Source organism: Letharia columbiana, assembly GCF_014066305.1.
Source record: "Letharia columbiana isolate WasteWater2 chromosome Unknown Sc0000052_s0, whole genome shotgun sequence".
In the NCBI taxonomy this organism is placed as follows: Eukaryota; Fungi; Ascomycota; class Lecanoromycetes; order Lecanorales; family Parmeliaceae; genus Letharia; species Letharia columbiana.
The window spans coordinates 280,608-307,933 of record NW_023501096.1 but is presented as its reverse complement, the minus strand read 5'-3'; the positions used below and the strand labels follow the sequence as shown (position 1 = coordinate 307,933).

Sequence of the window (27,326 nt, the reverse complement as noted above, 5' to 3'; positions counted from 1 at the left end):
GGGAGGGATGGGGATGGAGGATGGGGGGAGGGGAGGGGAGGAGGAGGAGGAAGCTCTGAGGATGGGAACTCTGCGAAAGTGTCGAAGTTGTGTGTTAAAATATCATCCTCCTCATAAGATAAGCAACATCTGGCATCAAATTACTTCAGCCTTGATTTAGAAATAAAGCTATTCTTTTCGTCGTTCCGATGTTGTGTAAAGAAGGGAGGCCACGGTTATGTTTGATTGTTTGATTGTTTGTTTGTTTGTATAAGTGCCATGAAAACAAAGACAATGCAAAATGTACGGAAGGGTCTGTCATTTGCGGTATGTATTCAGAGTTTGGCAAAAGATCGAGAGAGAATTTTGAGTGTCGTTGGGGTGGTTGACGTTTTTGGACACTTTGTATGGATTTGGTGACGGAGTACTGGAGAGAACTGATTATACAGAAAGGAGTGGCGAAAGTTAAACAGTGACTGACTGGCTCTTGCACGGCAGTATGTCGACAATGGGAATACCACACTTTGTTGTTGGCTCAAAAGGGAAGGAACGGAGACAAGATTCGATCCGGATCTCACAAGCTTTATCATATGAGTGCGTTATGAGAAAGGGTTATTATTTTCGAACTCTTCGTTCCTTCTCCCCTTTTTGGCTCACTCTTCCCACTGCAATGCTGTCCTCATGTCGATCAACGCAGCGTCGACGTCGGACTAGAAAAGCGAAAAGAGTAAGCAAACGAGGCGCGAATTTCAATACGCCCTCTATACATACTGCGTGAACGATCAAAGACAGTCTATCCACAATCGCCTCAAATCCGTCATTGAGTCTCTACCTCCGTTGTTCCCGCCTCCTCAGATGACCAACACCAATTCTCAGACATTGTCGCATACGCACGGTCCGTTGTCACTGCCACATGTGCGTCTCCCAGTCGATTTCCTCTTCAGCCCCGTCTTCGAATTGCCGTATGTACTCCGTGACCGGCGAGCGCATCATCCGGGATGGTAGATCCGGGTCTTCCTCGTCTGCACCAGGGCGGTAGGAGGGGTCCGCTAGGCTTTGGTATTCCTGGAGTATGCGGGTGATTTCGGCCATGCCTGGAGCTGGCGGGAGGGTCGGGTCGATGAAAGGTCGGATCAGCTCGTCGTAGGTGTGGATGTGGGGGGTAGGATGATCAGGGACGCTTTCCTCGGGCTCTTGACCAGGCAGGGAGTTGCCGAATCCCATTCGTGGTGCTGACGACGCCGCTGATTGTCGCTGTTCCTGCTGTTCTGATGATCCGTTGGAATCCTGAGTGAAAGGGGCTTCGTCGGCCGCCACCGGGGAGCTCGGCGGCGGAGTCATCGGAGCTTGGAGAAGACTCGTCGTGCTCTCGTCGTGGGCCAGATCTCGGATTTGCACTGGAAGCAAGTGCTGCATGCCATCGACATCCCGGATAGATTCTTGATCAACGTCCAGGTCCAATCCTACAGATGGTGAATGCGATATTGGCAAGGCATTAGCGCTGGGGGAGATCTCTCGTTCGTCTCCGTCGAGAAAAGTATTCTCTTGTTGCATCGCCCTTTGGTGGTCTTGGAGCGAAGGCTCAACGGCAGGACCGTCCAATGTTGTTGCGTCTTGGAGATCATCCACCTCTCTCGACGCCGCTTGCTCTTCGGCAAACTCAACATCAGACATACTAGCGCCCTGCTTCTCGCCGTTTTGCTCTGCTACCACCTCATCCTTAGCAACCTCGGGTCCAGGCCGGGTTGTGCTTTGGGCCTGCCTCGCTATTCCAGGGCTGACGACCAGGCTTGGCCGAGAAGACGCATCGCGGCTGGAGTTCCCATAGCCATGGTAGTGAACCGCCCTGCCCGGATGCGGATGATAGTACTGCATTTGTGGAAGGTGCTGATGCACCGTTGACGCCCGGCAGGCGACGACGGGGCAGCCGATGGGGACCCTCTGGCTGGCGGTTGGCTTGATGTTTGAGACTGGAGGAGCCGATACCCAAGATCGGGTTGATCGCGCTGGTGGCTCATCACGAATCCGAGTTGGTGTAGGCTGAATTGGTGGGCTTGCTGACCTGTTCCTCGATTGCATTGCGTTGCGAGGGGTCTCTGGTGGAGTGCGTGTCACTCGACCCTCTTTTTGAACAGATGCCTTTCGTGATGGAGCCATTACTCTGTGCTCCGGATGCTGGGAATGATCGAGAAGGTTTTAGTGTTGGACGTTGAGGTTTGTATTTTGAATTCGGTCTTGGATGCATGAATAATGGAGTTGAATTTGTCTTGGATGTGCGAGTTAGACTTATGGCTGTCTTCGAGAGTAGAGCATGAAGAAGAGGAAAGAAATCTGGAGGAAGAAGCTCTGAAGATAAATGCCTTCCAGAGTGTCGAAGCAGAGTGTCAAGCACCATCATCACCCCCATCGTGTTGGAGCCAGACAACGTCTCAGTGTCAAACCCTCGGTAGGAGCTGGGATACAAGCTGGTGCAGTCCTTCCACCACCGAACAAAGAAGACTAGCACGATGGCTTGAAGCTGTGTTATATATATATGTATATATGTAAGTGTTATACACTGTTGTGTCTATGATCAAAGAAGAGAGGATCTGTCATTGTGAGATATGTACCGACCCCAGAGGGTGCAAGAAAGCCAAACTGAAGAGACATTGGACTGGTCTGGGATTCTAGATGTTTTGTAATTGGTGAACAACGGCTGCCTAATGGAAGCAATCCAGGAACAAAGAAATAGCGAGCATCGAGACGATGTAGAAGCCGGGCGCTTATTGCACCTTTGTCCTGATGTTGGCAAGGTTTGAAATTTACGAGGGTTTCCAATGCGTCCTGAACGGTCATACTTTTGTGACTGGGTTCCTTGCTTTGGAATTCTCAAATTGGTAATGGGGGCCTTGTCAGTGAGCTTAATCGGTGCCATCTCGTCAGGTATTGGGTATACTGAACCTTCTCCTATATCCTTCTTGTAGCTGGCATGTCAATGCCGAGGGTTTTTGCCGTAGTGATAGGCGCCACGTTATTTGGGCGGTAATCCCAAAAACCATTCCACGGAGGAACCGCTTCTAGGTGCTACAGTCATGTTGTCCGGGGGCTTTGAGTCTTCATGTCTGGACGACCATCACAATGCCGCAGACGTACAAGGAGAAATGCTGCCCTGGGTATTCATCTCAGTGTGCTATGTCATTTGAGAGCCGCCAGAAGGGGTTGAAAAGGGGAGTAATCGCTGTACACCTTCTTCTGTTAGATATATACCCACACATCCGGCCAAGCGTTGAGAGCCATTTCCAAAATCCTGAGACAAGATTCGCGCGGATTGAAAGGTGGTCGCACTAGCTGATTTACTCTCGGAGGATTGGTCTGTTTCAGGTGCAGCGCATCAGAAGCTTGTAGGAGAAGGTGTGTGTAGGGGCGACCCTCGAAGGGAGGCAGGATTGTATCCACGAGCGACGCATTTTGTAAGTAGCAAGATGGTACGAGAGAACTTTCAAATGCGACCGTGTAGAGCTGCAGCTGTATTTGGAGCCCGAGAGTTGGATTCGGGAGGTGTATGTGTAGAAAAGATGGGGTATACGGCTAGAAAAAAAAGGAGGGTACGAGAACAGAGCAGGGTTGTACAGTTCCCCGTGTAAAGGGATTGATCTCCTGGCGCCGTGACCTAAGGTAATCATGGTCCCAGAACACAGTATCGAGCCTTAGAATCTGACTCAGGCAGACGGAATTTATGCTTCAAATGTAAAGTGACATATGCATCTCGGTAGCAAATTGGCAACGACAGACCTTACTTACAGAGCTACATGACTACGCTCATAATACATATTTTCTTTACCTGGGGACTTTTCTCGTGGGAGGGTGCTACATGGGATTTAGTGAAAACACGTTAGCGATCAGCGTCCGAAGTGAACACTGCCTTTGGTCTTTACTCCAACCCATTTCCTTCCTCCATTTACACATCAACAACCCCGGTATCCATAACTTTAAGCATCTGCAGATAGTACAGCAAATACAGCAAGTTCTAACGATCTCCCAACCGAACTTGTGCTTGATTGAGGTATTAAAGAGCGTGCCCGCCAGAAGATCTCGAGACCTTCGTCCAAGCCTCTAAATGTGTGTTTGGTCTATCAAACCCATTTTTGGAAGGACCACCAGACGCTTGATCAGACTTGACACAAGCATTCAACAATCGTCTATCGCCAGGACGAGTGACGCGAGATGGGGTTTTCGGTCGGACTAGTCGGGTCCGCACTTTGTTCAAAGACATGCTGAATGAATGAACCTCGCCTGGGTTATTACGTCGAGGTATCGAATTCGGTACTTTACTGAAAATGGCGCCTGATCTCGGACGCGATGATGAATGATGAGGCGCAGAAACGGTACTAACGGCAACGCGATCCGGTTGACTTCGCGGGGTTGGGGGGGTTGGGAGGGAGGGAGAGAGAGAGGTTCGAAGATCTACAGCGGGAGGACTGTTTACACTTCACCGCTTTAATTCCATGAATACGTACGCACCTCCATCTGTTATAGCTCTTTCTTTCTTTCTTTCTTTTTTTCCCGACTCGATTCCGAGCCGCTACAGCGATGCTTTTTCGGTAAATTGTGACGATGATAGTTGCGTTGCGCGGAGTTCTTGGTGCCGAGAAGATATGCTGAGGCAAGGGGGGGTGGGGGGGATCTGTTGCGGATTAATCCGGACGCGGGAGCGAGGAGCCGCGATTGAATGGTGGCTTGTTTGAATTACCTTACCTCACTTATACATTAGTGGTCCTGAAAGGGTCGTCTGTTTGTCTGTTTTTCGGTTGGTTGGTTGGAAGAGAGGAATTGCCTTTGTAAGTTTTTTTCTTAGGTGGGTGGAACCTTAGTTCGAGGTGGGGGCTCGAAGACGTGCATTAGGTAGGTGAGTATGGTAGACCGAGTGTAAAGGCTGCAGAGGCACTGAGTTATAAGTATGTTTAAATGATGGAAGGGTGAGTCAGCATCCAGCCCTATGCTGCAACAACTATAATAAACTCCTCCATAAAAACAACAAGCCGCATCAACATCAGGTTATAGCGGTTTGACAAAACGCGACGACGCTCTTCATACAAAGGTATCTTACGTCGTATCAATTCAACCACAGAGTACTCCGCATTAGTGGTCCTGAAAGGGTCGTCTGTTTGTCTGTTTTTCGGTTGGTTGGTTGGAAGAGAGGAATTGCCTTTGTAAGTTTTTTTCTTAGGTGGGTGGAACCTTAGTTCGAGGTGGGGGCTCGAAGACGTGCATTAGGTAGGTGAGTATGGTAGACCGAGTGTAAAGGCTGGACATTAAGGACCAGAAAAGCATACAACTTTAGAATGCAGAGGCACTGAGTTATAAGTGAGGGGTGTTAAACTGATGGAAGGTATGGGAGGAGAGCAGCATCGGCCTTTTTTTCCCGAAGGAAATCGGAGGGAATACAACGCATGATGAAAGTGGTTAGCATATGATGTAGCATGCATTTGCTTCTGTACAAAGTCGCTCGAAATGCACCGCCAAGATTCCGGTATAAGCTATCGAGAAAATCATGTATCCCAAGATTGTAGCCTACTCACACGGTACCCAGATCGTACGCATCATTCTAGATGTCATTCTCATCACCGCGGCGTCATCGGTCCACCTTTTGACATACGACCGGTCCTAACCACAGCAGGTAAACCCTTTCTAAAGAGCCATGCCCGGCCGCAACCCCCGTTGCATATTCTGCTCCAGATCTTGCTGCACCCTGATGCCCTTCAACGGAATCGCATCATCGCTCTGCTCGTCACCCTCGTCAACCGTCCAGGCGCTCGTAACGGTATTATTCGTCGGCGCCAGCCCGGTCGTTCCGTCCGCGAGGCGATTCCAGTCCCCGTTGTTACTGGCCACGGTACTGTTCCCGCGACCGCTCATCTGGTTCCGACTGCCTTTGTTCGATGATGACGCGTGCCATTTCGATGATGACGAAGGGCCGGAGCCGTCGGTTGCAGCGGATGCTTTCTTGGTAGAGTGGAAGGTTGCGAAGACGCGGCCGAAGCAGGGACCTAGGGTGGCGTTGAGGACGGGTTGTAAGGTGGGGAGGCAGGCGCAGATTATGCCGACGCTGAGTTCGACTTGCGTCCAGAGCATGTAGCGGGTGTAGGACCAGGTCGGGTCGGCGTGGTCGATATTGGCAATGGCCCAGCAGCGGAGGATGGATGCGGCGCAGGCACTATTTGTTGGGAGGTTTTGTCAGTCGGAGGTGATTTGGGGGGCGTGGTGGGAATCCGCAGCATGTACGGCCGTTGTTTGACGAACAGGACGTATAATTATAACGATTACGGTGATCAAGGGCTTGATGGTGAATGGAAGGATGGAGGAAGGTTTGGAGAGTGAAGACTTACAATGCACCGACTAGGAAGATGGCGCTCAGAGCGACCTTTCGGTCTATTGATATCTGAAGGTTCCATACCACCACAATGGGGAGAAATAGGACGAACCAGTCCAGTACGGCATTTGGTATACTGAGCTTCAGGAGTATGTGATCAAGAAGACAATGGGACCCTGGAATGGTCTTGTCCCAATTGCCTGCAATGGGTTTGCATTGGAACAAGGTGGCGAAGAAGACGGCGATACCCCACGCCCAGGTGGCGGCCATTAATGCGAAGACTGAGTATCGAAAGGCGTTTCGGACACCAAAGAGACGATTGTAGAAGAGGAGGATAGACATCTTGATTGAGACAATGGTGAACGGGAAGAGTATTTCATAGCTCCAGTTCGACTAGATCCATGATCTTAGTATGAGTGTATGAACGGAATCGGCATTGCATACCTTGTACTGCGTAAGGGAATGATTGGGGACCGCCTCGATGTGCCGTCCCACCCCAGTAGCCTTGACAACTGCATTCGGTCAATGGAAGCTCAACGTGGCATGGGAATGGAAGGTCTGCTTACGGACGTATATGCATATGGCATCGCCCCATGAAATGATCTGGTGGGGAACGACTTCAGTAACCTTCACCATGATTCTCGACCATACGAAAAGGAACCTACCAGAGCAACAACGATCGCGGCATCATCAAACCAATAGCTCATAGCTGAGAGTCCTCTTGAGACCAGCCGCAGGACGACCACCATGGTGGAGAGAGCGAGGAGAGCAGATGTGACTCCCAGCAATTGAGGTTGCTGGTTGGCACAAAGGCCAGAGGTATCGCCCGGCGCGCATTTTACTGAATTCCATTTGTGTGCTGCAGCCATCGGGCATACGGTAGTCTTGCGATTTTGATCGGCTCAGAATTGGCATTGAAATAAGCCAGTCGACAATGCACGACGACAGCGGATATTGAACGGCTGCAAGCAATACTGACCAGACTGCGCCGAGAGTTGCTGGCTTTGCGGAAATCGACACGATGAAGGCGAGGAGCGGAGGGAGAGGTAATAAACCTTCTGCCACCACACAGGTTACCACTCGGATACAGGGGAGTGCAACTGGGGGCCGGCCAGCTTGCGGGCCCTCACTCTCGGGACAAGCTAGCATACTTAGTGTTTTTGCGGGTGAAGATGATACTCTAGTAGGAGAGTACGACTGAAGAGGACAAGTCGCAGAGGACATCTGTAGAAGGGCGATATCAAACGAGGAGGCTCGTCATGTGATTGGCTGTCAAGGGGGTTTCAGTCATGGACAGATACAAGTACCGTTTAGCAGAGGGCCGGAGGGCCGCTCAATCAAAATTCCAAACTCTCTACCAAAGTGAAAAATCCTCGCACTGACCATTCCCAGAAGCCCAAAAGTCAACTCGACTTATCTTGCTGTCGAAAAAACAATTGTCCTCCAGATTCTGGGAAGCAACGGAACCGGCACCATCGGTCAGCATGTTAATTCGATTGCTCTGTTGGTTGGGGTCAGGCTCAAGATTTATCATCCCTGCGTCCGCCATGAATGATCGACGTCTTCTCAATCCGCAACCCATCATAGATTCCGCCCCTGATGTGCAGTAGATCCAGATGCCCCACGTCGGTTAGACAGTTCCCCAGAGTGCAGGGATAGACTTGGTGGCTGAACAGGGGGCGCATTTGGGGCAGCTTATCTAGCCGAGACCAGCTTAAGATACAAACGCGGGGCTTGTTATTTAGTGGGGTGAGTACCTAAAGTAAAGTAGAGTAGGTACCTACCTTAGTGATAAGTTGCCCCAAGCCACGATCTGATACAGCCAACACATTTAGTGCAATTTACGGATACTCGGGACGGGCATGACGCACGTGGCACGTAGGGAAGCTTGAAAAGATCTCCGATCTCAGCAAAGTTACATGCATCAACCATGGGCGAAACAACAAGCCCAATGACGCTGTCGCACCGCATTTTTACGCCTTTTCTATGTACCTTAAGGTAATTCTCTAGGTGCCCTGGTGCCCTCTCCTCCTTGTTGTCTTTGCAATCGCGCTTGAGCCGCGCTAGAGATTCGGTACAAAGTAAAGGAACCATCATGCTTTCAACGGCTTTGACGGGTACGCAATGTAACCATGCGAGGTAAGGTATGTCCCTGCGTGGCGGCTCAGCTACCCGGCTTCCTTATGGTACCTGCATATGCAAATAATAAATAATCAATCATCCAGCTTCATTGATTTCACCACCTCTCCTCCATTCACTCTTGCGCATTATTATGCATGTCCTTCAAACCTCCATCATCAATTATGCCTTTTTTGTCGCTTCTGCCATCTCACAGTCCCTTCCCACCGTAGATCTTGGCTATGAAGTCCATCGAGCCATCGCCTTGAATGTACATACCTATCAAACTCCTCAATTCGATGATTATCATGCGCATTCGCTGACGTTGATCCCCAAGGCATCCGGAGGCTACTACAACTTCTCCAACATCCCCTATGCAGAGCCTCCCATCGGCGCCTTGCGCTTCGCCAAACCCATTCCTCCAAAACAAACAGACAGCTCCACCATCAACAATGGCAGCGTCGAGCACATCTGCCCGCAAGGCCAACCCTTCATCAATGCCATCAATACCAAGTTCCTCGAGTACTACATCGCCGATAATACATCCACATTCCCCTTCGCCCAACTCAACGACTCACTTTACGCGGAGAGCACGGCGCAACTGGTCCCTCGGCAGGATCCACGAGTAAGCGAGGACTGTCTCTTACTGGACGTCATGGTGCCCCGACAGGTTTTCAATAACAGCACAACCCCCTCTGTCCCCCAAAATTCAAGCGCTGGCTTGCCCGTCCTCGTCTGGATTCACGGTGGCGGCTTCGGCTCAAATTCCAAGGAAGAAGTCGGCAACCCCGCAGGCTTGATCAAAGATGCTCTTGAGGCCGATGGAGAAGGTGTCGTTTACGTTGCGATGAACTATCGGGTAAGCAAGCGCCCTCCCTCCAGTCCCTGCAATAGTGCATTTTCCCCTACCAACATCGGTGAGATGATTACAACCAGTAAACTAACATGTAGTAGCTTGGAGCGTTTGGTTTCTTGGCGGGACCTACTTTCGAAGCGAGCGGCGGGACTGCGAACAATGGACTCTATGATCAACGCTTGGCTTTTGATTGGGTGCAGAAGTACATCCACCTCTTCGGCGGAGATCCAAACCGCGTTACCATCTTCGGAGAATCCGCGGGGGGCTCATCGATTGTGTTCCATATTACTGCGTACGGCGGCACCGCAGGCCCATCCCCATTCCAGCAGGGTTTGCCCATGAGTCCTTGGTTCGTGAGCGACATCCCGGCGCAGCAGCAAGAAAATGCCTTCAACCAATTCCTAGCCCTGGCCAACGTCTCCACCTTAGAGGAACTCAAGAAAACGCCTATTGGCTCTCTCAATACGGCCAACAGCCTCGCGGTCGGCTTCGGCGCTTACAACACCCCAGGCCATTATGGCGCATTTACCTACGTCCCGGTCGTCGACGGCGAGTACGTCCCCGATGCCCCTGGCCGACTGCTCCTCCAAGGCCGCTTCGACAAATCAATCAAAGTAATGAACGGCCACAATGCGGCTGAAGGCGTCCTATTCACCCTCCCAACCGCCAACACCTCCGACGCCTTCACCAGCCTTGTTCAGCTCTGGCTGCCAAGCGCAAACGCCAGCACGGTCTCTTACATCACGACAACGCTCTACCCTCCAATCTTCGACGGCAGCCTCCCCTACACCGACAACCTCAGCCGCTCCATCCTCTTCGTGGCCGAATACGCCATCACCTGCGCCACCAACTTCCTCGACCGCGCCTTCGACAATCAAACCTACGGCTACCAGTTCAGCGTCCCGCCCGCCTTCCACGCCAACGACAACAAATACACCTTCTACAACGGCCCCGGCACAAACGACACCTATGGCACTTACAACGTCACCGTCGCGCTCGCGCATCAGCGGCAGATCGTCACTTTTGCGGAAACGGGCGTCCCGGAGGGTATTCCCATCTACGGCAACGGGACTATCCTCGATTTGAACAACACGGGCTTGCCGTTTCAGCCGATCCCGGATCCGAACGCCAATAATCGCTGCCTTTTCTTTCAGCAGGGCGACTTTTTGAATTCGACGACGGGGACGTTTAATGCTTCCGTGAGCGTCTATCCGAGCAATGATACCAGTGGCGCTACGAACGGGACGATGATGGGGAGTGGGGAAGTTGGATCTGCGGGTCAGAGCAAAGTGTCGAGCGAGGGGGTCAAGAGGGGAGGCATCCGCTTCGTGGAGATCGCTGCGGGGGCTGTGGTGGTTTTGGGGGCTGCGTGGTTGTTGTAAGAGAAGGAATGTATATATATATACACATGTGTATCTCTCTCTCTCTCTCTCTTCTTATATAAATGAGTGCACCCTGTATATACGTACAAGTATATACAATCATCCCTACCCCAAAATATTTCCGCCCCCACTCTCATCCATCCCATTCCATCCCATCCCTCATCCACCTCCCACCTACCTACCCACTCCACCCCTCCCAGCTCGTCCGACACCCGGTCCACCCACTCGCTAAAGCGTCGACTCGTCCGTATAGCAAACCATCGGCTGCGAATCTGTATGCCGGTTGTACTTGTACCCCGTCGCTGTTTTGGACGTTCGTAAGGTGTGTTTTTCCGGGCTTGCTCGATCGATGCTGGGCGAGGATTTGTCGATGGATGGGTGGATGGATGGATGGATGGATGGATGGATGGATGGATGGATGGATGGATGGATGGATGGATGGATGGATGGATGGATGGATGGATGGATGGATGGATGGATGGATGGATGGATGGATGGATGGATGGATGGATGGATGGATGGATGGATGGATGGATGGATGGATGGATGGATGGATGGATGGATGGATGGGTGGATGGATGGATGGAGGATGGATGGATGGAGGATGGAGGATGGAGGGATGGAGGATGGATGGATGGATGGATGGATGGATGGATGGATGGATGGATGGATGGAGGAGGATGGATGGATGGATGGATGGATGGATGGTGGATGGATGGATGGATGATGGATGGATGGATGGAGATGGATGGATGGATAGGAGGTGGAGAGAGGAGGAAGAGTGAGATGGATGGATGGGTGGATGGATGGATGGATGGAATGGATGGATGGAGGAGGGATGGATGGATGGATGGATGGATGGATGGATGGATGGATGGGTTGATGATGATGTATTATGATGATATTATGATGATGTGATATCGATTGATTGATTCATTGATTCATTTGTTCATTCATTCATTTATTCATTTATTGGGTGTCGAGGTACTCTACTTATCTATTTTGGTCGCTGACGCTGGTTGATTGTCGGAGGGTTCCTTGCTTGGTTGCTTGGTCGGTTGTTTGGTCGGTGGGTCGGTTGGTTGCTTGGTCGGTCGGTCGATTGGTCGGTTGGTCGGTCGATTGGTCGATTGGTTAGTAAGTCCCCGGATGAAGAACGCAGGGCCGAGCTATCTGGACAGAAAGACTTGCCAGTCTGTCGGTCGGTCTGCGTGCGGTGTGCGGTGTTGGTTGTTGGAGTCGCGTTTCGGGATCTGGGCATGCCGGATTTGGGCTCCGGTTGTGGATTGTGAGGTACGGCGGGGGCGGGAGTTGCGTAAGGTTGAGCTGGGGTGCCAGGGGGGGATACGGTAGTGTTACTACGGTGTCTTTTTTTGTTACTCTTGGGGAGGCGGTGGAGTGGGGGTTTGGCGGTGTGGTCGTGGGTGGAAGCAAGGAAGGATGTGGGGACGATTAACTTGGGGTTCTGTTGGGGTGGGAGGGGGGAAGGGGGGGGGGGAGCGAGTCTTGCATGGGAGTTGGAGGAGAGGGTTGTTTGTTGGTGGAAGTGGGGGGTCTTGTTTTGGGGGGCGAGGATGAAGGATGGTCGATATATTCGGGGTTTTTTGGGGGGTTTTTTCGTCTTCTTCTACTTCTTTCTTTTCCGGCTTTCATTCTCGGTTCACGGAGCGTTTATATAACTTCCCAGGAAGTTGCTTTCGTTGCCCCCGTTTTCTTATAAAAACCTCCGCTAGGGGATGCAAGGCTGAAAAAAACATTTCTGCTTGCGAGTGCCTGTTCATGAACCCGTCAAGTATAAAGAGGTGCACACGCAATGCCAAGCTCAAAATGACTCACGAGCAAAGAATGCGTTTTTCGTTTCAGTTGTTAAGCCTCGAGCTTTTGACCTCATCGGTCTCGGTGTCAAAGTCCAATTCCATCAATGCTTCAAAGCAACCCCACAACCATGGCCGGGAATGTGCAATTTGGCGACCATACACTCTCCCTCCCCGACCTGCAGCAACGACACCGCTTCCTCTCAAGAAGAGCAGCGCAAACCTACCGCTGTGCCGACCTGGCCTGGTTTGAAATCCGGGACCTGCAGAAGACATTTGGACTCACGGATGTTTTGATCCTCCAGGAATTCGATGATGACTCTTGTGTCATCTCTTCGCATCAAGGGTACTTCGCTCTTAATAGAGCGGCTAGGAGGGTGACGTTAGATAGGAGTCGAGCGGAGATTGTGGCCTTGGGAAAGGATGGGGACGGTTGCTTGGTTGACGTGCGGAGGAGGGGGGCCGTCAATGAGGTGGAGAAACCGGCCCAGAGGCAAGGGGGAGCAGTTGGAGGAGGATAGTCTTGCTTTGGTGTTTCAGAGAGCGCTGTCGTAATATTTTGGCATGTCATTGTCAAAACATCATGGATGATGATGATCCACCCTCTCCAAGGTTTTGGTTCTTTTCTTCCACTCAATAATTTCGGCTCTCGAAGCTATATTCCTATTTCGTGCCGTACCATGTCTTATTAAGGCTTCAGACAGTTCAGACGTTTCACCCGACAGTGACGACTTAATCCGAGATTCGAAACTAGACACCTACTCCTGGGGTGGCTTGGCTCATGGTACTTTCCGTCACGATCTGGCTTGGTAAATTGTTCAAGGCTGGTGGAGAAGAGCCTGCTCGAAAAGGCATTATCAGATCGAATCGTTTGGATCTTGTGTTTGCGGCTTTGCCTCCAAAGGCCTGAATGCTGTGGTCTCACCTTCGATCCACTCTGCAGGCCTTTGGGACGGAACAATGAGCTCGATATGAAGATAGTCCAGCCCTTGCGTCAGAACTAGATTTTGCCAATGTGTTATCCACCGTTCATGATTCTGCCTTTTTCGGCCCCATTCTCTGTTAGCCCCAGTCCTGTTATCTACCCATGAGATTCTTGAGACATCAGCTCAGGCGAAGCTATCGCATCGCGCGGAAATACTGGGGCCAGATTCCTTGAGAGAGTTACTCAACGCCGTGTGTTAAACTAGAACCAAAGACATTTCCTGAGTACAACATCTCAATCGCCTCTGAACATCTAGAATGGGCGTTAGCAGAAGAAGTCAGCGATAAATTGAATTTGACGAACATCAGACGAGATATCAATAGCTTGGAAAGTGATGCAGACGGTGATATGTGATAGGGGACTGCGGTCTTGGCGACTTCGTACTATAAGAGTTCTAAGGGGCCTCAGTATGTGAGTGGTAAAATGTGTAAGGCCGTGGAGCAGACTCGTAGCAAATGCAATCAATGAGAATGTCAAGGCGCTACTCGTATTTACTTACTCATAGAAACTTTCATTCCCTGCTCTATCTCCACAGCGACAACTTTTGAAGAGATGCAATCGCAGACGAACCGATTTGGACTGTCGGAAAAATCACATTGCGACGCAAAAGACTTCGGGTACAGTTGTCCGTTGAGAAGATGCAGATGGGTCAGTCATACGTGAGCCGGTAAAATGATTAGTATTGTAGCATAAGGTAAGTGATTAGCTGACCTTACATAGATCGCCAACAGTGTAGCCTGCAGGCAATAAGTGAGCGTTCCTTACGTAGTTAAGTCCCTGTACGTATGCAAATTACATGGCAACAAAGGAGGATGGCTCCGACTTCCGTCACAAACAAGGCCATGTGCAATAGAAGAATGGACAGAGAACATCTCCTAGAGCCCTCTATTCCCGCATCAGGACTGCTCAAGCGGCTGTCTGCCATTTTCCTACGATTGCATGGTTCCTGATAGTGATATCTACTAGCCGCAGGGCCAGACTGGGTAGGCGGGAATCTACTTGGTCTAAAATGCACTATAATATCAGAAGGGTATGCTTTCCAATCAAATACTAGAAAATAGTACTGGAACATGATCCACAAGCGACTGGGGGAGCGGGAGGCAGATTGACACGATATTACCGCATCTGCGCATCTGCGCATTTCCTGAGCTCCTCATCCAAGCGCAAATCTCTCCGTCATCACGTATAAGAATCAATCTTCCCAATGCTTCTACGCCTACTAATTCAACCCCCCAGACTCTAGGAATGTTCTCCATATTCCTTTCCCTCGTCATCCCGCTTCTCTCGGTCTTCACCGTCTCTTCGAATGCTCTACCGTCTTCACGAAACATTATCTCCAGCTCTCTGAGCCTGCCAATTGTCCTCAAAACACTGCATACGAACAACACGAGCCGGCAAGACCTTGCGAGTCCTGTGTCATCTTATAGCCCTGATTGCAGTATCTCATACGGGCGCTACCTGAACCAAGCCAGCTGTAACAGTGCTCTAGCGAAGATATCCCAGGTCACAACCCCTATAACTTTTGGAGAGAGAGGTACAGGAACTTGGGACGTCGTACTACCACGTCGATATCTCAGCGGTAAGTTTCCCATAGCTCGTCATGTTTGAGTGGCTATAGTCTACCTACGCAACTTTATGCGGACGGAGTATGCTAGACTGCTACAAACGCTTTAGTAAGGCTGACAAAGCCAAGAGCGATTGAATACCTTGGTGTCAAGATGGCTAATCTCCAATATAGACGATGGCCAATGTGCCATCGACGTGAAAGTCGATCTCAACGGAGCACAGCGAGATGTATCCAACTACCTTCAAATCACCAACGCTGCTAGTGCAGTGCTCCGTGATTGTGTCCAAATGCGACAGCCCAGCACGGGTGGACTTGTGACAAATTTAGGTATGTTTTGCACATGACTTCTTACAATAAGATGTTAGGAATTGTTGCCTGAGCAAAAGTCTTGGGTTTGGCTTCAACTGGCACTCCTTATCGCACTACGTTATTCCATCTACTAATGTTGTATCGTTACGAGTTCAGGTATAAGGTACAGGTCCCTCTCGGCCGAAATCAGTCGTTACTACCCGAATGTCGAGTGTCGCGACCAAACGACATCGGCGCCGCCATCTTATGATTCCTGCAAAGATATACTCGACACCATGCAGTGGTCAGAAAGCTTGACCAATTTTGGCCTTCCGTGGCAGGTGCGTCTTGTTGCAGAGATTCCGCTCTGTTGAATACCACAATGGACATTGCAAGGGACCGTCAATATTAAACCCTTCCAACAGCCTGGGGTCCAAATTCAATTGCCATACTTTATCGTCTCAGGTAAGTTAGGTCTTTGGTTCAGCCCAGCCAATTCTGACTCCTGAATCCTTTTCCCCTTTCGCTCGTCCTGGACTTTTATCTAACCCACCATTTTAGCGGACAGACAATGTAAACTACTCCTGGCCAGCAAGGTGTCAATAGCGCCACCAGTGGAAATAGCGACCTGGGCTAGCGTCTGGTCGGAGGCTGTCGCTGTCAATGAGATGTGCGTGAAGAACGGGGAAAGTGGCCATGGAAGGCCGCAAAGTAAGTGCAGTGCCCTAGTAAACCCCCATTTTCTTCCGACCAGACACTATCCTGCCTTTCTGAGGTCTCAGCTTCTCTCGGTAATTATTGATGACTTTCACCAAAATGCACAACGAGTTGGTGGAGGAACATCAAGCGCGATCTAAATTAACTTTTACACTCTTTCAGGTTTCCACGGCAGTCTGGTTGTTTTCTTCTTTGGGCGAGGATCATATCCACCCGCGGACAAACTGTCTAGCCTCAACATGTCAAATCCTGATCTCAGAAGGCTCTCCACGTTCAACACGACGCCGCCTCTTATAAATTCTTGAGGTCCTGGATGTAAATCTCTCCGTGGCTGTAGGGATTAATTGTATCTAGGGAAATGACATCTTAAGAGATTGCAATGGCAGACTTCATTGAGTAAAGGGCTGTATCTATTGTATTGCTACATGGAGGGAGTAAATTGTTGGAGTGTGCGTTTCGAGTCTCACCTGTCACAAAACACCCGTTTGGTAACCCGTTAGTTGATGGAAACGGTGAATTTGCAAAATAGGCATCGCGGTCGGTGACCTTCAAGAGCTAGATTTTCATGCTGTCTCGTGGAAAATGTCAAGATTAGAAGGAGGCTAGAATGCGTTGCAAACCGAATCAAATCTTGGCCCCAGTGTCTCACAAGCCTCCGCAGTCCAGCCCAATTCCCACTCATACTAACCCCCTCCCATCTCATGGCATTACAGAACCTCAACGACCAACGTATCCACCCCGGCTCTCGTTCTTACAAGCCTCAACATCGATGGAGTGTTGTAACTGTTCAGGTAACACGAGTTCCAACGACCGTCTGGTCGTTCAATCAACACACGTGAGAAAACTTGGGCCTGGATCCTGAGCATGGATCGAAGGTCACTGCAGAGGCCTTTGTAGTCCTCCGCGAGACTGACTATGACGGGATGGAAGGTGTTGTTGAAATGGACCATGATGGGGAATGTAAGGCCTACTAGGTATTCCGGTCGAGGGAAGGGCGCCTGCCAGAAGACGGCCGCAAGCTGGACGGCTCGGGATGTATGGCAATCTGGAGGCGGTCGCCCCGGTCCGGGGGCGGGGGGGGGCGAAAATGAGGTCGTGGGGGTTGCCGACTGGGATTCCTAAGTTTCCACTCATGGTTTCTGTGATGGCTCACGAGAAGGGTGTGATGAGCGAGACGGAGGTACATGGCACGGTGGATTTGTGTGTACAGGGGCGCTTTTGAGGACATAGAACCTAAACAATCAACCATGCTCATTTTCTTCATGCTATGGAACCCACCAGAATCATTCAGAATTATTCTGTCGACTCAATTTCATACCGCAGACTTGCTCGATTAGCCCGTTGTGGTAGTTCCATGCACCAGGTGGATACTTTCCATACTGCCTCTCTGCTCCGGCCTCTTCGATGCAGCGATTATGTTATCGTCCGTCAAGGTCAGCTTTCGCACTCCTCGGCTACTTCCCCAGTGCACCCTCAACTCCGGCATACCAAAAGTGTTCCAGGGTAAGCTCGATATGCGCTCCACGTAATGCAGTAGTCGGCTAATATTCTCCTCATTAAGGTCAAGCACACCAGTCACGCAGCATGATGAAGCTGATACAGCTTTCTGATAGCGAGATGAGACGGAAATTTTTCCCATGAGGTAGATGTCCCCTTTTTAGTTTTTATTCTTGTTTCTTAAATGAGTGCAGAAATCAAAGGAAACGATGGAGTGAGAGGGTCGCAGCCCTTTCCTTTCGCTGCAGGAGTCGTAGACGTCACTGCGGGTATACATTCACAATATCATGAACGGGACTTTGAAGCCGGAAATCTCAGCGCGCGTCAATACCAGCGGTCGGCGATTAGCTTGTCTCTCCCTCTGCGTGTTCTGTCACAACAGATCTTTCTTTCTCTGAATTACGACTTAAGACGTTGGGACATCAAATGTGTCAATCTTGTTGCTGGTCAAAAATAGCGAGTGCTACTAACTTACTGAGGGCATTTACGCCAACACGTGGGGGAGATATGTTTTATATCAGATGCCCAGAGTCATATCTGCCTCATCGTTGGGACTGACCTTCAGATTCTCGTCGCAGCAAATTTCCTAGAGATCAGTCATCTATCCGGTTCGGTTCGTGCGCTGTACCAAGAATGCTAGCGATGCGTCCGGCCCCTTGCTTCAGCTCCAAGGAATGTTCAAGTCATTTCCACTCCCTTAAGAATTCAAAACTCCCGGCCTACGTTCTACGATCACAGAGAACACCGAGTCCGTTTCGTGAAGCATCATGTCCTATCCGGTATGTTATTCACCACGAATCACTTCCACACCCCCAATCTTCCACATCAGAAGCTAACCGACTCAATCCACCAGGACACTCCCGGCCTCTTCATCGACAGGCAATACGACAGATGGTATGTCATCCTCTACCCCAGGGCGCTTAGCTACGATTTCCATGGGTACCAAGGAATGCGGGCGCTCTCGCACGCTATGCTCTGCGGCAAGGGCTCCGTCGTCCAAGCCATCGACCAAGATCTCATCTTCGTCAAAAAAGAGGGTGACACCGGCGCACGGCTATATGACACCCTTTTCAAAACGGCGGTCAAGCTGTTGTATGATAGTTCTATAATAATGAGTGCTGCGGAGGGGAGTACGCTGGATGCTGAGTTGCGGGCTGCTGGGGAGGCACTTGCGGGGATAGTTTTCGTGACTGCTGCTGAGATCGCGGTAAGTGAAAGCGTGCTAGGGTCCTGATGCATGTAGATGGTCAACGCGCTCATGGGATATATGGGACCGTAGCTCACAACCTCGGCCATCGACGAGACCGAGCGAGCACCCGCACGCCATTTAATGAGAAATCTCACCGCCGCAAGCAATTCCCCCGACTTCAGGTTCGTCTGCCCCCTCATCGCTGGAAAAGAAAGTCCTACTCATCGCAACATAAAACCGCAGCATAGGATTTACTAACAATATAACCGACTTCACCACCACATTCAGCAGCACGCGTGTCTCCGTCTCCGATCACTGGCCCCAGCGCATTATTTCTCAGCCCGCAGACACGCTCGACACGCACCGACAGGCGACCCTGTCCATCGCATGCAGCGCGAAGCATATTGCACTGGGGCCCTTCGATACGACATGGGGATGGCAGAATGGGAATGTTTGGTTCGCGGTCATGATTCATGTGCCCTTGCAAGAAAACCGTGCTGGCAACGCCCGTAATAACCTGCCCTCCTAATCTTCCCCTTGCCTTGAGCGATATGATTTCTTGTCTCAGTTTTGAAGCTGACGCAAATGGGCAAAATAGCTTTTTATAAAGTCTCTTGGAGTTCTCCAGCAAACAAGTCGGTTGACTGGTCGCGGCCCGTCAAGGATCCTGGCAAGTCGTGGATGTTTCCTGCTGATCTGGGGTGGCAAGTTCATGTGCATAGTCAGGCTGGGAGCCAGGTATGTTCATTACTCTAAACGTTTGCAGATGCAAAGTTGTCTGATGAGGAGCGCGATCGGTAGACACTGCATTTGACGGTAACAATATCAGATCTAAGATAAGGCTTGCATGGTGCTATCTGTTCAGCTGGCAAAAAGTGGTCTGGTCGGAAGGCTGAGACTCGTTTCTCCTTGTGTCTCTACTGGTGCCGGGGGGCAGCCTTTACCGTGGATGTCTGCGTATAATTGGTACTTCTCTTGACAGCGACTTGGTGTGGTAGATCCAATATATCGTGTTTGATCGGGGACAGCGCTTGTCTGTCTCGATTCCAACATGATACAATGCACCTACTCTTGTCATCACATTTTCGTCCTTATCGGCTGTCGCAAATCCGTGTTCACTAATCACTAGCTATGCCAGTATGGCGGGGGAGTAACATATGATGAGGTACTGAAGAGTGAATATGGCTCCTGGTGGGACCTATCATTTCCAACACATGTACCGCGGATAGTTTTTAACGAGACGACGATTTTCGAGATATGTTATGTCATTCACACCTTGAGGACTTCACTGTTGTGAAAATAGTTGGTTATAGATAGAACCAATCTCAGACTCGGCCGGGACTCTTCCGCGGCTCAGTGTGCCAGGAGTTGCCAAGATTACCTACTCAGTCTATGCCTAAAATGGACTAGTGTATTCATCACGTATCCCTGCTTTTGCTTCTTACCTAGGCCTTGTCTTTTTTGCGTACTACAACTCCTCGCGTTCAGTGCTCGTCCCAGGATCGAAGTACGGATGGCCCACCAACTTCCCAGGGTCCAGACTTCAAAGCTCCTAAGGTCAGCTCGTGTGACATGAGAAAAACAATGGAAATGCTCACCCCACATGCATATCACAGGCCTTCGCCAGTCGCCAACTAGCAAGTTCTCCAACAATCCTCGAGGCAGGACCTCCAATTTTTGTCGTCAGTAGTTCGTACTTTCCTCGCAGAGAAGCCCATGCACCCTTTCTCGCACTGCTAGTATATCGACGTTGGCGGAATCACCTCCGGTCCCGAACAGCTTGACGTACGCCAGAATCCTTCACTACTACTGCTCATCCTGAAAAACTGACTCTTTGGCTTAAGAGTCTTTTTTAGTAATCGAAGTGGACTCGTTTAAAGAATCGATACAAACGCATTCGGTGATCTCCCAACAGACACAGGGAACGGCGTCTACGGTCCCATTTTCCAGTATCCCTTCACTCTCAATATCCCCGTCACCGCCGGGCTCTCAGGCATCCCAGTTGGTGACCACAAGTTTCCACTACAAGATTCTCTGTTCGTCTTTTCGACACTGTCATCTATAGAAATTGGTTTGGCCGAATATAACATTCTGGTTCCTGCGCATTCATTCACGTTCAATATCACTGCTACTGTAAGTAACGCCCAGCTGCTTCGTCAACGTATGTAAGAGGCTTACAGTGATTTGTTAAACGCCCACCTGTCTGTCTATCTAGCTCCTCACTTCCCACCCACCTGCCAACTTGAAAGTCGCTTTTACTATTCCGGTTCCGCAGCCCGGGAACATAAGTCCAAGAATTGACTACTCAACCACGGCTGAACTAGTTCTGATCGGAGAAGCTGGACCTTTCGCAAATTTCACAGCAATCCTTGGAGCAGAACATGACCTCACTGCAACTATTTGGCGCTAGCATTCATTTCGAAGATGAGAGCACGGGTACTATTACTATGTTTTTCAAGCTGTTTAGTATGCTGCAATTTTTCTGAATTATGGAGACGATTGTTGAGTATCAGAGATCCACGGATCATTTCCATCCTCGGGCGCGCTCCCTGCAATGGTGGCCGTTGCGTAAATACAATTCGCAAAAGATCAAGAACATGGAAAGCGACGAGTTTACGTTGCACGTAAAATTCTTCGTCCAATCCTTTCCTAGCCAATCCTAACTGTGGGAAAATGTCAACCACCAAAACCGAATGTTCTCCTGACGGCTTGCCTGATGTGTATCAGAGGGCACTACTTCCAGATTTTCCGCGCGCAGCTTGGCTGCTCGATTCCTTCACCCAATCACGGCTTCGACCGGCACTTTGTTGAATCCCCGAGTCCGGTCGGAACGTCCTTAGGTGGTGAAGTCCCTTCCATCGACACGTCGCTGTGACTCCCACTATTCCGCTTCTCTCCACTCTCACCTTCTGGGGCTATCCGCCCCCCTTGCTTCTTTCTACCCTCACGTCTCAAAACAATCTGACCGCCAATTGGATCGACCTGACCAGCAGAATACCAGCCATTTAGCTCCAACAAGATCATGTCGTTCCCGTGTCTCTGCTTCAAGAGACGTATCGTCGGCTCTAAATTCTTGCTGCTCAGCAGCATTGTGTCGTAGCCGTCGAATTGCTGAGATCCGGATCCGCCCCATTTTACCTTTAGGATCGCCTGCTCGTGCTGTACATCGGTGTCATTGGAGTCGCTGAGAAACATGTTTTTGAGATCGTGCGCAAAAACTTCGAAGAACTCTGACAAGGCGATGACCACCGGAAGGCACTCTACCGTCTTGCCTTGCGATTGAACGCCTACCATTACAGGCACAGTTCGGCTTAGGTAGTCTGTCCAACTAATTCTGCCGTCAGAAAGTTCTTCGGCTAGCCAGTTGGCCTTGACAGTGGCAAAGTCTCGTTGTTGATATGTTGAATGCGACATTTTGTCGGTGTTGGTCGGGAGTGTGACAAACAGTGGTTCTCTACCGGCAGTTCACGGATCCTTCTTTGCTACAACATATATGAACGACGAAGTAGGCAATAAGCTTAAGGGTTTCTCAACTGTCAAACACAGACACGTCATGATCAAGAGAAAGGAGACCAATCACCCAATGCGTTGGCAGGCAATCACAACCCGTTGACGAAGACGCCCGGGAGGAACAGTGCTTTCGCATGACCTGGTATGCATGCCCTCACCCTTGCTCCCAGTACCCCAACCCAAAGCAGCATCCTCGTCATTCCCATCACCCACCAACCCACAAGATGCAAACACCCACCTCCACTACTACTGCACCAACCGCAACGTATTCTCCTCCATCAACCTTCTCGAACGTCGCGAAATGCATCCCGCTCCCCCTCCCTCCCTCCCACACCACCGTACAGCGCAATCGGGTCCTCGATGGAGCAAAATGCGTTCGTCCGGATGCTGTACTTGATGGAACCGTTGGCGGCGGCGACGACGATGGGCGTGCAGATGTTGCTGGCCTTTCGGGCGTTCTTGAGCTCGAGCGTGATGGAGAAGAAGGTGTGGAGATGGTGGTTCTCTTGGGCTTTGGCGGTGGACTTTTTGGAAGGGAAGAAGAGCCGCTGTTTTGACGGTTGGTCCATGGTTTGTATGGGAGTCGAATTTGGAGTGCGTTGACTTACGTTGTTTTTATGTTTGGGGGTTTGGTTTTCTTGTTGGGTGAGGTGTGGAGTGGACTGTCAACAATTGAGGAAGCTGAGGTGGTCCGACTGATATGAGATCATCACGTGATGTTAGACAAAGTCTGCAAGGGTTTGGGGGTTTTCAAACTCCCGGGCGGAAGTACCTAGGAGCCTGCAGATGAATCCCGGCCGCGAAAAATAATTCGGAAGCAGATACTCCTTCTTTGTTCGTCTAGGTACGTTACCGCGTCCTGTCTGGGACCTCCACTTCTGTCGAGGTTCTCTTGTGCTGGATTTGGTCTGGAGAGTCCGAACATGAGAATTAGACAATTCTTTTCCCCCGCAAGTGCACTGCTTTTTATACGTCTAATCCATTCTAGTCAAGATCAATGTACTAGGAAATGTCGAGTTTTTCTTGTCATTACCCATAAACACATGCGCAAACGAAAACAAAGAAAGCTTTCTCCTGTCACGAATTCCATTTTTTTCTACGCATGACTTCTGCCACTTCCTCTCAATGGCGCTCCACATCCAGCAGCTTGGACATCCGTCGTATCGCTATCACGATCCGCACCCTGACAACATCCCGAAAACTGCCACCTCAGCGCGTGTTTCCTCGCCCGATCACCTCCCTTCCAACCACACCGACGCCTGCAGAGAAGCAGCCTCCCTTGCCCTCAGTCGTCTAGGATCCACTGCGCAGAGATCGTATCTACGCTTCCTTTCGCCTGCAACAGCCTCAGCATCGCACCGGTACCGTTCCCGAAGCAGTAACGCCCGTCCGAACACCTGACTCGGAGCGTGGCCGCCTCATGATGCCTTTTTTCTAACCAGCCTCTCCAGTCCTTCCTTAAGATCGGTGCACATGACGACGGGGAAAGCGGCGTAGATAATATTTAGTGCCGTCCGGCGATGGGGCTTCGAATCCGACGATGATGGGAAAGGTGTAGGTGGGATACTCGGCGTACTCTACGTGATCTCTTCCACGGTGACGGCTTCGCGGCCTAGGGAAGCGTGGGCGGTATGGTCGGGCTTCCTGGGAGCGTCGAGCCGAGGACCAGGATCGAAGGTCTCCTTTGAGTGGCGAAGGAAGACGCGTTGCTGGTTTGATGGTTGGGTTGTAGAGGATGGTCGTGCGGTGAAGTTGGGTGTTGATGATGATAAGCAATGATGGCAGATGTAGCTGGCTGCGGACATGAATGCTAAGGGTGGCAAGACAATGCAGGATGGGGAGAAGATGAAGAGAGAGGGGAGATAGAGAAGGAATGGTCGGAGAAGAAGGGTAGGAAGGACCTTATATAGCCGATGTGATAGAGAATGGACGGCGATCAAATGTAGTCGCCAATGTCTTCGGCCTCTCGCCGCGAAAGACGTATCTCCGAACAGCGAAGTTGCAGTCAGGGCATGAATGAAACGCATCATGGAAATAAAAAGAGCAACTCTAGGGCGAGAGAGTGGTGTCATGCAAGTTTCACTTAGACTCATCTGAAAACGTTCCTAAACTACAACATAAGCCTGCCACCTCCCGCTTAGCCAAAGGGTCAAAAAAAAATACAGTAATCCGACTGCAGTCCGTCTGTGAGCAGTTCCCGAAACCGAAACCTCCATACTCAACCCGATTGCTCTCCCCGCCCTTTCAACCTTCCACGCCACCCAGCCCCATCTCCAAGTGCACCACGATCTTATCGACCCCGCCCCTGGCCTTCAGGAGCCTCAGCATGCTCGTGGCGTCCCGCCCGAGACGGTAGTGACCGCGTTCCATGAAGATGTTGCCGAAGCAGAACACCACCACCGTCTCCCGGACCGGCCCCCACGGGATGTACATGCGGGCGAGATCGTTCGCGAGGTTCCAGTCGCTGACGTAGACGACGACGGGCTCCGTGATGACCAGGTAGTTGCCGCGCATGACCTCGACCATGATCGGAAAGGTGAGTTGGAGGTAGGTGGCGTCGGTGATGATGGCCCGCGTGACGGCGTAGGCGGCCAGGGAGGCTTTGATGGTGTGGAAGGGCTTGAGGAGGGACATGACCTCACGGGCCCTCACGATGTCGGCGATTATCGTTTCCATGGCCGGTGAGGTCGGTGTGGAGGGATCGGGAGCGGCGCGGGGAGATTGGAGGGTGGAGCGGGATACTGATGGTTATGTGGTGAAAGTTGGAAGATGCCGGAATGGATCGCTTTTGTTTTAGACTGGCGGCTTCGATCTGTCCCGTCGCACCGCTTGGCCCCACGGGGATGATTATGATCGAGAGGATGTTATCCTCGGAAAATTTGATGCCATCAGGGACTGGAGGGTAAGAGATGTCGAAAGGTGAAGAGCTCAGAAGATGGTTTCGGACAAGAGGGTCGATGTGTAAACAACCATGCCAAGAGGCTAAGTCGGGTAGTGAGGGCAAGATCGATCACGAGGGGAAGCTACGAACATCACTGTGTTGATGATGGGCGTCAGTTTCATAGCCTAGAAATGATAGTTCGAAAATGCTAACTCCTATGATGAGTATGGTTCACTTTGCAGCTTGTCTCTTGACAAGGCATCAAATCCGGCAAACAAATGTACGCATGATCAGTCCACCTCACCCTCTCGCTGATGCGTGCGAGGATTAATCTTGCCCTCGATTAAAAGTCAATCAAATTATTCCTTTCCCCCTTCCCCGGTGTCCATTCTTCCAGATCCACCTCGCACGCCGATCCCATATCTTTCGCCTGCTCCTCAGCCACATCCTTTAGTAAGTACGACTTGACCCTCAGATAGGGTGGTGGATGGTATGTTACCTCCCATACCCAGAGCTTCTTGTGTGTAGGTTTGTTTTCTGAATCGCGATCGCGATCGCGCTTGTCGAAGACGATTGCACCGGGTTCGAATAATGTTGGTGGCTTTGTATCTGTCCGCTCAGCAAGTCGCCGGGATCTTTAGGTGGTCCTACCGTTTCCGAGGATATGGGAGTGGTGCGAGGGCCGTGCCGGAGTTTGTCGAACATCTTTGGAAGGTGCGGCGTGTTCATTTCTAATGACCTGTTGATGCTGGTTCACAAACACTACTGATAGTAAATCGCTGATGGGCGTCTCTTGCTACTGGTCAACGTCAATAATTGGATTTTGGTATGTGGGCGCGTGATTTGGTGGTAATGGGGATGGGAGAATATGGAGATTGTAGGTTGGGAATGTGGTTTGGTAGCAGTGAGACCTGTAAAATATGGAGATGGTGATGGTGAAGAAGAGAGAGTGATGGACGACAATGAAAGAAGGAAGACGGGGGATAAGCGGTTAGAGATGACGGGAAGTGAGACCTGTGTGGCAGAAGTGTTAGGGTAGGGCGGAATTGTTATCGGGCGTATGATGAAAATCTAGCTAGGTGCGGCCGCCTGCCAGCAACATGCAAGGGTTGATCAGTCAAAATCAATCAAGTTTTCTACTTCAGGCTCCGTCTCCCTCAAGTCCTCCTCGGAAACCAAGCCCATATCTTTGGCCTTCTCTCCAGGCCCATCCTTCATGGAGTACGACAACGCCTTCTTTCTCTCACGGTGCGAACTCGCACTCTCGTAGGTTGGATCATACTTCATCTCCCATACCCAGAGCTTCTTACGCGTAGGTTCTCCTCTGGAATCAACGTCGCTCTTGTCATAGACGATGTGACCGCGGGTATAGATTGGTTGTGGCTGTGCCTTTGTGTCTTTTAGCACTCTAGATATACTTAGAAATTTGGGTGATCTTACTTCTGCTTGAGGTTTGAAAGGGTCGCTCCAGACGAAGGACATCTTTGGAAGGTATGGCGTATTCTGTTGTAATGACTCGTTGATACTGGTTCACAGACCCCGCTGATGGCAAGTCACTGATGATAGTGTTCTGATCGTGGGTTGAGGGCAACGATTAGATTTTGGTAGACTAGGAACGTGGTGTGGCGGTTTTGACGAGTGGAGGATATGGGAAGGGTGATAGCGAAGAAGGAAGAAAGATGGAAGAGAGAAGCGGGGGAATAAGCGATTAGGGAAGAGGGGTAGTGGAAGTGTTAATGCTTAAGTGTCAAGGGCGTAAGTGATATAGGGTCTTAGTGTGAAGGACGTAAAATAACGATGTAGGTGCAGCCGCCTCACCGCAATCTCTAAATTTAGAAGTGAACATGAAAAGATCCAGCCGTAATGATACTGCGATGAGGACTGATTTTTTAGCTGTAACGGAGCCACCTAATGGTACCTACGTGCAAAGATTCGAGAAAGAGCGAATGGAAGTAAATCCCCAAATCGCGAACAGTAGTCAATGGGTGATTATGTTGGACAGCGCACTCGTCGCTGGCGCTCCTCGCCGGGGGAACCGGCTCTTTTGAAGGCTCCATCTTATCTGGATCCGTCTAAGTCCACGCAGGTTAAAAAAAGAGAGAGATTTGAGGGTTACGTAGGGCTTGGGGAGTGAAAAATGTATGAAACAACGCTATGTGCGATTATAAGGCTGCCAATAAGTGTTATGGAGGTC

The 27,326-nt window shown here is 50.6% G+C and overlaps 11 protein-coding genes across 11 annotated transcripts; 4 read left to right on the top strand and 7 right to left on the bottom strand.

The window, feature by feature from the left end:
• Nucleotides 1–882: 882 nt before the first annotated feature.
• HO173_010793 (uncharacterized protein) lies at nucleotides 883–2,386 on the bottom strand (the record flags this gene model as incomplete). Its single annotated transcript, XM_037312678.1, has 2 exons — nucleotides 883–2,154; nucleotides 2,381–2,386. The coding sequence occupies 2 exons, from the start codon at nucleotides 2,384–2,386 to the stop codon at nucleotides 883–885; spliced, it is 1,278 nt and encodes a 425-aa protein (XP_037160526.1).
• Nucleotides 2,387–5,646: 3,260 nt separating this feature from the next.
• HO173_010792 (uncharacterized protein) lies at nucleotides 5,647–7,197 on the bottom strand (the record flags this gene model as incomplete). Its single annotated transcript, XM_037312677.1, has 5 exons — nucleotides 5,647–6,172; nucleotides 6,345–6,721; nucleotides 6,773–6,840; nucleotides 6,895–6,931; nucleotides 6,994–7,197. The coding sequence occupies 5 exons, from the start codon at nucleotides 7,195–7,197 to the stop codon at nucleotides 5,647–5,649; spliced, it is 1,212 nt and encodes a 403-aa protein (XP_037160525.1).
• Nucleotides 7,198–8,600: 1,403 nt separating this feature from the next.
• HO173_010791 (uncharacterized protein) lies at nucleotides 8,601–10,684 on the top strand (the record flags this gene model as incomplete). The annotated part of the gene is made up of 3 exons (XM_037312676.1): nucleotides 8,601–8,717; nucleotides 8,784–9,305; nucleotides 9,401–10,684. 3 exons carry the CDS (start codon nucleotides 8,601–8,603, stop codon nucleotides 10,682–10,684), a joined length of 1,923 nt encoding a protein of 640 aa, XP_037160524.1.
• A 1,945-nt stretch (nucleotides 10,685–12,629) lies between these two features.
• On the top strand, nucleotides 12,630–13,019 carry HO173_010790 (uncharacterized protein; the record flags this gene model as incomplete). Its single annotated transcript, XM_037312675.1, has 1 exon — nucleotides 12,630–13,019. One exon carries the CDS (start codon nucleotides 12,630–12,632, stop codon nucleotides 13,017–13,019), a length of 390 nt encoding a protein of 129 aa, XP_037160523.1.
• Nucleotides 13,020–14,728: 1,709 nt separating this feature from the next.
• HO173_010789 (uncharacterized protein) lies at nucleotides 14,729–15,712 on the top strand (the record flags this gene model as incomplete). The annotated part of the gene is made up of 3 exons (XM_037312674.1): nucleotides 14,729–15,062; nucleotides 15,222–15,377; nucleotides 15,516–15,712. The coding sequence occupies 3 exons, from the start codon at nucleotides 14,729–14,731 to the stop codon at nucleotides 15,710–15,712; spliced, it is 687 nt and encodes a 228-aa protein (XP_037160522.1).
• A 2,607-nt stretch (nucleotides 15,713–18,319) lies between these two features.
• On the top strand, nucleotides 18,320–19,270 carry HO173_010788 (uncharacterized protein; the record flags this gene model as incomplete). Its single annotated transcript, XM_037312673.1, has 4 exons — nucleotides 18,320–18,331; nucleotides 18,406–18,759; nucleotides 18,832–18,923; nucleotides 18,985–19,270. 4 exons carry the CDS (start codon nucleotides 18,320–18,322, stop codon nucleotides 19,268–19,270), a joined length of 744 nt encoding a protein of 247 aa, XP_037160521.1.
• Nucleotides 19,271–21,525: 2,255 nt separating this feature from the next.
• Nucleotides 21,526–22,155, bottom strand: HO173_010787 (uncharacterized protein; the record flags this gene model as incomplete). Its single annotated transcript, XM_037312672.1, has 1 exon — nucleotides 21,526–22,155. One exon carries the CDS (start codon nucleotides 22,153–22,155, stop codon nucleotides 21,526–21,528), a length of 630 nt encoding a protein of 209 aa, XP_037160520.1.
• A 374-nt stretch (nucleotides 22,156–22,529) lies between these two features.
• HO173_010786 (uncharacterized protein) lies at nucleotides 22,530–22,820 on the bottom strand (the record flags this gene model as incomplete). Its single annotated transcript, XM_037312671.1, has 1 exon — nucleotides 22,530–22,820. The coding sequence occupies one exon, from the start codon at nucleotides 22,818–22,820 to the stop codon at nucleotides 22,530–22,532; it is 291 nt and encodes a 96-aa protein (XP_037160519.1).
• A 1,675-nt stretch (nucleotides 22,821–24,495) lies between these two features.
• HO173_010785 (uncharacterized protein) lies at nucleotides 24,496–24,927 on the bottom strand (the record flags this gene model as incomplete). Its single annotated transcript, XM_037312670.1, has 1 exon — nucleotides 24,496–24,927. One exon carries the CDS (start codon nucleotides 24,925–24,927, stop codon nucleotides 24,496–24,498), a length of 432 nt encoding a protein of 143 aa, XP_037160518.1.
• A 548-nt stretch (nucleotides 24,928–25,475) lies between these two features.
• On the bottom strand, nucleotides 25,476–25,861 carry HO173_010784 (uncharacterized protein; the record flags this gene model as incomplete). The annotated part of the gene is made up of 2 exons (XM_037312669.1): nucleotides 25,476–25,733; nucleotides 25,784–25,861. The coding sequence occupies 2 exons, from the start codon at nucleotides 25,859–25,861 to the stop codon at nucleotides 25,476–25,478; spliced, it is 336 nt and encodes a 111-aa protein (XP_037160517.1).
• A 384-nt stretch (nucleotides 25,862–26,245) lies between these two features.
• Nucleotides 26,246–26,614, bottom strand: HO173_010783 (uncharacterized protein; the record flags this gene model as incomplete). The annotated part of the gene is made up of 2 exons (XM_037312668.1): nucleotides 26,246–26,521; nucleotides 26,573–26,614. 2 exons carry the CDS (start codon nucleotides 26,612–26,614, stop codon nucleotides 26,246–26,248), a joined length of 318 nt encoding a protein of 105 aa, XP_037160516.1.
• Nucleotides 26,615–27,326: the final 712 nt, after the last annotated feature.